The 8,510-nt window shown below is 31.2% G+C and overlaps 1 protein-coding gene across 1 annotated transcript; it reads left to right on the top strand.

Annotated features, from left to right (window-relative positions):
• Nucleotides 1–2,473: 2,473 nt before the first annotated feature.
• Nucleotides 2,474–2,890, top strand: LOC149373772 (uncharacterized). The gene has a single exon (XM_089595697.1). The coding sequence runs from the start codon at nt 2,474–2,476 to the stop codon at nt 2,888–2,890; it is 417 nt and encodes a 138-aa protein (XP_089451823.1).
• The last annotated feature ends 5,620 nt before the right edge of the window (nt 2,891–8,510 follow it).

Below are 8,510 nucleotides of genomic sequence, written 5' to 3'. Positions count from 1 at the left end.
GAAAAACAGTGATAATTGTGATGCTCATTATCATGACATTGATTACTATTATGAAAAGAATCATGATTATAACAATGAAATAATGTTAATGATGACTTTTATATCATTATTATGCAATAAATAATAAAAATAATAAAAATGATAGTGATAGTCATGATTTTTAAGGCGATAATGGTTATAATAATAAAAGTGATAACAGATATGATATTAGTAATAACCATGATGATAACGTAACAAGTAATGATTATAATTGTTATGGTAATAATAAGGAAAGTTTAAATTACTACGATAATAATAATAATGATAATAATCATGATAAATATTATAAAGATGATAACAGTATATTTAATTAAAGTTATAATAATTACATCGATGCTGACTACAATGCATAAATAATGGTACAGATAAAAAAGAGAATAACGATGATAACAAGACTTCTAGTAATAACAATAACAATCACAACAGTAATAATAATAAAAATAACAATGTTAATGATAATGATAATAATAATTTTAATGATAATAGTAAGGATGTTCATGATAATGATAATATTATGAATAGTAATCATGGTAATAATGCTATGTATAATAATAATAATGATGATGATGATAAAGATAAAAAAATCATAATTATTATATGAACTGTAATAATATTGACTATTATAATAGTCATTGCAATAATAATAAAAATAAGAATAATAAGAATAATAAAAATAATACAAGAAATGATTAAAACATTAGCAATAATCATGATTATCATAATGATAGTTAAAATAGTTGCTACAATAATAATAATGAAAATTGTATTAAAGATGATAATAAAAACCTTGAACACAAAAATAACGCTATTGTTAATGAAATAATATTCATTTAAATAATATTCATTATAACAAAAATAGCAATAGTGAGAAAAATGATAGAAATAATAGTAGTGAATTGGATAATAATAAAAATGTTGATAATGATAGTTGAACTAAGAAAAATAATAATAATGAATTTAAAGGTACAAATTTTTTTGTTAATGACAAATAAAATTATGATAATTATAATGGCGAAAATAATTATAATTGTAATAGTGTAAGAAATAATATTTACAGTAAGAATTATAAGGATAATAAAATCAATTTTAATAATAATTATAAAAACGATTACTATCAAACTGATGTAGGTTTTGATAACTATGATAGTAATGATATTGATGATGATATAAATGATAATAATAACGTTTATGTTGATTATAATACTATTGGCAGTGATGATATTAATTGAAATAATTATTATTACAACGAAAACAACAATAATAATGATATTTGTAAAGTAACTTATCATATTAATAATAGTAATAAAAAAAAATGATTATTAAAATAAAAAATAATGATGACAATGGTTATAATATTATATTTATGAAATTAATTATAATAATAGTAAAAAAGATAGTAATGATAATAATTTTTAAGACGGCGATTTAAATAATGATGGCAATAATACATGTGAGAATGGTAATAACAATGATAAAGACGTTAATAGTAATAATAGAAGTATTAATAACAATAATAAGGATATTTACCATCACTTCAATGATAAACATAATAATGATGAATAAAATAACTTTCATGCAAATGATACCAAGATATCAAATAAAAGTTGTAATATTTACATCAATGCAGACTACAGTGATAATGATAATAGTCGAAATTTCGAAGAATATAATTATGATATAAAGAGAAGATATATAGAATAATAACAATAATAATAATGATAATAACAATTAGAATAATAGCGATGATACTGATCATAATGATAATGATGTTCAGAATAATAATAAGAATGTTAATAACAATAACAATATAATTAATAATAACGGTAATAATGATATATTATAAAAGCAGTATCGATTTAGAAAAGAAAGGTCTCCTATAAAAGCAGTAAAAGCGAGTTGAGCAAGACACCTCATTCTCCTGGTGACCTTGGATGCAAAAAACGCTTTTAACTCAGCAATATAATAGAACATGCTTCCCACTCTAAAACACACATTTAGAACACCAGACTATCTTTTGAGAGTATAAAGAGATTATCTCAAGGACCGCTTCTTGACCTATACGATAACAAAAGGCGAAACAAAGGAGAAAATTACTGCAGGGGCAGTCCAGAGATCCTTACCTGGATTCGATCTCTGGAACGTGTTATACGACAGACTATTTCGCCAGGATATGCCGGAGGGGACATTCTTGGGAGGGTACGTGAATAATGCTGCTGTAGTCATCGTTGAACGCACAATGGAACTTGTCCAGAGACAACTCTAACAGGTTATGCGAGAAGTGGTTCAATAGATAAGGAACCATAAACTCAAAGTTGCAGCAGAGAAGTCGGAGATGCGACTATTGACAAGGTAAAAGATAGATACTATCATTTCCCACAAGATACAAGAAGAAGAAGAAGTAATGACAAAAAATGCCGTAAATCACCTAGGGGTGATGCTGGATAGAAAGCTCAAGTTTAAGGGTCACCTTAGGCAAGCAGCAGACAAGGCGGTGGCTAGAGTAGTGGCATCAAACCGAATCATGCTGAACGTCAGAGGTCGAAAATCTGCAAAGCGCAGGCTCCTTATGTCAACGGCCCAGTCTATTATCTTGTATGGGGACGAGATATGGGGGGGAGAAAAGATGAACGTTAAAAAGAAGAGAGTAAAAATCACCCAAGTTCAAAGAATAGGAGCCTTGAGGATAGCCTCTCCCTATCACACAGTCTCAGCGTCTGCGATAATGGTGAAAGCAGGCGTAACTCCCGTCGACCTCTTTGCGAGGGAAAAACAAATGAAGCACCTTATGGAGCAGGACTTCAGAGAAATGGAGGCCAAAAAAAACGCCCAAAAAATTACCTTGGGACGCTAGCAACATAGAATGCAAGAGGAAGCTAGAGGTAAATGGACGGCACGCCTAATAAAAGATGTTAAGAAATAGACTGAGCAAAAACACAGGAAAGTAGATTACTACTTTACCCAATTTCTCTTAAATCACGGGTATTTCTGGTCATACCTTATAAAAATGTGGAAAACACAGATGGCTTCTTGTAAGTACTGGGGCTACAACAAAGATAGATCAAAATATTAATTCTTTGACTGCATTAAGTGGCAAGCTGAACGAAACGAGCTGCAAGTAAGGATCGGAACCTTAAATCCCAATAATGTCATAGATAAAATGCTACTTAACAAAAATAAAAAAAGACCGCAGTAGCCTGATACATACATACAGTTCTCTGGGCCAAAAGAAGGATGGTTTTCTTGACGACTAAGAGAAAGTGTTGCGAGCATGGATCTGATGCCATCCTGGGGGCATGGGTAGTGTATTTGTTGCGGCGCTTGAGGTTTTCAGGGAGAGCAGATGCGGGGCTTTGCGGGTGGGGCTGCCGGGGCATGAACGTGGGGTGGTCGATGTGTGGGATAGGGGCCTGCGTGAGTGCTCAAGCGCTTGCAGACTTTCTCAAACCTTTTTGCTCTATCACCTTTCTGCCAATGAGCGGCTGCAGCCTGGTGACCCGTGCTTTTGAATACTTTACTTTTAAGGCCCTACTTTCTTTATTTATTTTTTTTTTTTTTGGGAGGGGGGATGGAACTCCTGGATGTGGTTGTGGGGTAGTTTGTGTCTAATATGAGGGCCTGCGTGGGTGCTTGAGTGCGGGCATGCTCCTGAGGGCCACTTCAAAATATCCTCTTCCTGCCGATGTACAGTGTGGCCGAAAGCCCGTTTGTGTGGCCAAAAGTCGGAAAATCAAGTAGTTAATTCAAAATTTCTTACTCGGGGATTTTTGGGGTTGCTGATTACGAGTCCGATATTTAAAATTTTGGAAGCCACCCCCTTTTTCCCCTATTGGCTACCCCCTCGCGTGAAATAGTGTATATTATTTAACATAGTCAAGATACTAATCAATTTATAGATTTTTGTAGTCACTGATTACGAATTTGATTTTAATAATTTGAAAGGCCACCCCCTTTCTCTCCTATTGACTATGCCCTCACGTGAAATAGCATATATTATTTAATATAATCAAGATGCATTTCAATTTATAGGTTTTTGTAGTTGCTGATTATGGATTTTATATGCAAAGTTTGAAAAGCCACCCCCTTTGCACTCCTATTAATTACCCCTTCACTTGAAATAGTGTATATTATTGAAGATAATTAAGATGCATGTCAATTTATACGTTTTCGTAGTCGCTGATTACGAATTTGATATTAACAATTCAAAAAGCCACCCTCTTTTTTTCCAATTTATACCCCTTCGCGTGAAATAGCGTATATAATTCAATATATCGAGATGCATGTCAATTTATAGGTTTCAGGGGTCACTGATCACGAATTTGATGATGATCTATAACTTATAATGATCTATAAATTGGTATATAGGGGTTATTAGGGTTGTTTATCATAAATCTGTTATCAGAAATAGTAAATTCCAAATGGCTGACCTAATATGGCGTCATGACAGTTGGAAAAACTTATAAAAATTACAGAACTTTGACAATTGAATAAAAAATTTTTTTTTTAATTTCCAAGCTAAGTAGCTGAAAATTTATAAAAAATTAACAAATTCAAAATGGTGAAAAGCAACATGGTAATATTACATAATTAAAAAACTTTTTTTTTTCATGTACTGATATATTTTTATTGAAATCAAAGAGTAATTTACAAATTTTTAGTTTAAAAGTGCAGTGTTCAATTTGAATTAATAAAATATGTATAATTTATTGTATATTACATGAAAAAATTTTGATAGCCTATCTCATTTCAGTCACAGTCACCTTTATCCATCTTTTTCAGAAGCCAAAGAACTGTCATGAGATTGTTCATCTTCTATTATATTATTCACATTTGGAGGTACTAGCAAATTAATACAATCTTTAGATAAAGATTTGGATATTTTTAAATGTCATTTTTAGCAACTAGATATTTGTGGATCAGATGCAATCAGAAATCATTTGAAGACATTCTCCATTGTCTTTTGACGATAATGTTTTTTTGCAAAATATGGGCGATAAATTTTAAAAACTTTATTGCAGGCTTTCTGCGCATCTTCAGATATTGGGCCAATAGGCAACACTGAATATTTTATTATTATTGGGCCATGAATCAGAAGTTTGTGAACTTATATTAGCATGTAATACCAGAGATATTTTTATACAATATCTTTTGCTAATTTAACAGCATACGTGCGAAAATTTTTTTCGTGTAGACCATGACTACAGGCGATAGTTTGCAAAATAATATTAAAATGATATATGATATCTTGATTAATTCTTATTATTTTTACAGATTTTTGATAGTTGTCAATAGAACCTCGAGCCATATTTTCATCGTTTAAAGTACCACATCTGGCTTTTGGTACGTCAACAATTAAGCCTATTTTTTTTTGAAGGCTGCTTGAATATTAATTTTTTTTTTTTTCGTGATTCTTTTTCTTCTTTTGTTTGAGCTTGATATTTTCCACTGTCTTCTTATTGTTTCTTTTGTTAAATCAATTGAGTCTTTAGCACATTCAATTGAAATAGGCCGATAATATCTTGTTGACGATGTTCTTAAAATTTTCTATACAACAGTTATTTCTTTTGTCGAAGTATTAGTGTGAAAAAGTTGTAGTGGAACTACGGATGTAAAACAAATACCCTTATCGCTATAGCTGTTCTCGTCAAGCTTTTGTTTGTACGCAGAGTGTCCCGAACTAACATATCAGTCCCATTTACAAAATAAAGTTAAACTTTATCCTCTGATTAAGTTCTCACTACTTCTGTTTAAATTAAAAGGATACGATCTAATGTATGATCTAATAGAGGTTGTAATTTCACTTCAGCTTTATCTATAGTAAAAGAAAGTCCCAAAGTTGGGTAGCACTACAATTTTGACTTTTGTAGCTTTTTATATAAAAGTATCATGTTTAATTCATTTTTTAAATAAGCGTTACGAAACTGTTGGTATTTACCTTGTAATAACCCAAGTTTAACAAACAGAGATAAGGCTTTGTCACTTGTAAAAGGAATATTTGTATTACCCATGGATTCCAAATTTTTTCTGTATTTTTTAGCTTTCATAGGACTATTTTTTTTAATATCATCTACTACCATAGCAAGATCTGTTTTACATTCAGCCCGCAATTTACTTTTTGCAGAATAAAAAAGTTTGACTGCTGATACTGTTGCTCGTAAATTTTCAGTTTTACTTTGTTTACTACGATCAAAAGACTCTGAAAAACTCACTTCTGGACTACCTGGGGTGGATTGCTTTGTAACAGATTTTTCCTTCTCTGGTTTGTCTAAATATACTGGTTTTGATAGACAATCTTTATTTTTCATTCGGAAATTTTTTTCTGTTCTAATACTAGAGTTCCACCTCTTTTTCATCTCGGACATTAATTTTGCTATTTTCATTTGCTCATCATTTGACAATATGTACTGACATTTATGCGTTTCAGACATAAAATTTGCTATCATTATATATGTATCCTTGATGTCTTTTTTAGTTTCTTTATTTATTATAAGGAATAGTTTTTAACTTGTTTCTTTATCTTCCGTCAAAGTACTGGATCCTAAAAAAACAAATGAAACTTTTACATTTAATATTCACAATGAATACTCACAGTGAATTCGCTTCAAACATGAGGCACTTCTGATCTTTTATGTTATTGCAACTGTACATAAGGTATATATATATATATATGTGTGTGTACTTTTGTTTGTGCGTGTGCGTGCATGTGTGTGTGTGTGTGTGTGTGTGAGTGTAAGTTTCTGGCGTGGCACGCGCATGAAAAATCAGAAAGTCTTATACATACACACGTTTGCACACTCACATCACAGTTATATTAGGTACTTCCAGGTGCGTATATGTGCCGTCTTACTAAATTATTTTTGTAAATAAATGTACAAAAAAATTTCACGGGCAGCTGTGGGCAGCTAATTTTTTTTTTTTTTTTTTTTACATAAAAAAATTATTAATAAATTTCAATAACTTGGAGAGCAGGATCTTTAATGATAAGAAAGTTTTCACTCGACTATGTAGATAACATAAAAAATAATAATAATAATAAAACACAGTCTGGGCATACCTCTTTTTAACAATTCACTATTTAGTACTTCATAAATAGAACTTTTTGAAAGTATTGTACTAACCTTCAGATGTATAATCCATTTTTTTGTTTAAGGTTTACTTGGCAGTAAAAACTTTCACACTTGTTTGATGCAAGCGTTTATTAATCGATTTTCCCTACCCGTGGCTCCACGTGCCGTAACGGCCACATTTAGACTAAGATTTTGGAAGGAATTCGAGGCAATTGACCTTACTCCGAACATTTCTCGTTTCTGAAGATACTCCTTTAGCCAACTTCATGACAAAAATACCCTAACTAAAAACTTTTGTTTTGGAGTTTTGGCTGCAGAAAGCGGCATTCGGCCACACTGTGTGATGAGCAGCTGTACCTCGGTGGCCTAAATTTCTGCCTGACGGGCTCTTCGGTGGGTACGTTTCTTGCGCCTTTGTTAAGGGTGGCTGGGTTTGGCCTCATGCTAGGGGGCTTTTGCTTATTGTTTTGCTTTTTTTCTTCAACTTAACGGAGAAGAACAGCTCAGATGCATGACGAAAACTAGAAAATACCCTAGACAACGCAAAAGTTACAAGACACGTTGGTAACGAGATACTGAAGAAAGCCCGTATGAAGGGCAAAGCCTTCGTGGCCCTGGCTTGAAATCTAAATGCGAGACTAGATTTCAAGTCGGGTGTCCCAGAAAAAAGGTATTGCCAATTCATTGGGTATGGTTATAATGAGTTCTACACAGGGGAGGGCTCGTACACCCTTTTATCGTGCATGAAGGCACTCTGGATGACCTTAGAAAAAAAACACGGTAATTATGATATCAATAACATTTATGATGCTGACGATGATGATCATAATGAAAGTTATAACGATGATAATAATAATATAGATAATAATGTTGATAATGATGATAATGACGATGATGGTGAAGATGATAAGAATAATTTGGAAAATTATGATAATGACAAAAAACATAAAAATATGTATTGTATCATTTATTACTATAATGAAAATAGAAATAATAATGAAAATGGAGACTTAATATTAGTAAAAATAAGCATAATTATTGTCATTATAATAATAATGGTACAATTAAGAATGATAAGGCAGATAATGATGATTACCATGGTATAATGATGATAATAATGAGAATGCTATCGATGACGATAATCATGGTAATGGTAAAGAATGTATTAAAAAAATGATAGTGACAATGATAATAGTAGTGATAATAATGTAGTGGTGATGATAATAACATTACTATTGATGACAATCATGATGGTTAAAATAATAATCATGCTTATAATATAAATTATAATATTACTGACTATTATAATAATCATCGCAATAAAAATAAAGGTAGAAGAAAAAATGATTATAATAAAAATAATATCAAAACAAATGATAACTGCAATGATAATGATGTTGATTATAA

The sequence above is a fragment of the Copidosoma floridanum genome, unplaced genomic scaffold, assembly GCF_036245765.1.
Source record: "Copidosoma floridanum isolate Cflo_tuat_1 unplaced genomic scaffold, Cflo_Japanese_pri ptg000027l, whole genome shotgun sequence".
Taxonomy (NCBI): Eukaryota; Metazoa; Arthropoda; class Insecta; order Hymenoptera; family Encyrtidae; genus Copidosoma; species Copidosoma floridanum.
Note: the sequence above shows the minus strand (reverse complement) of the source record. Positions and strands in the feature narration are given on the sequence as shown.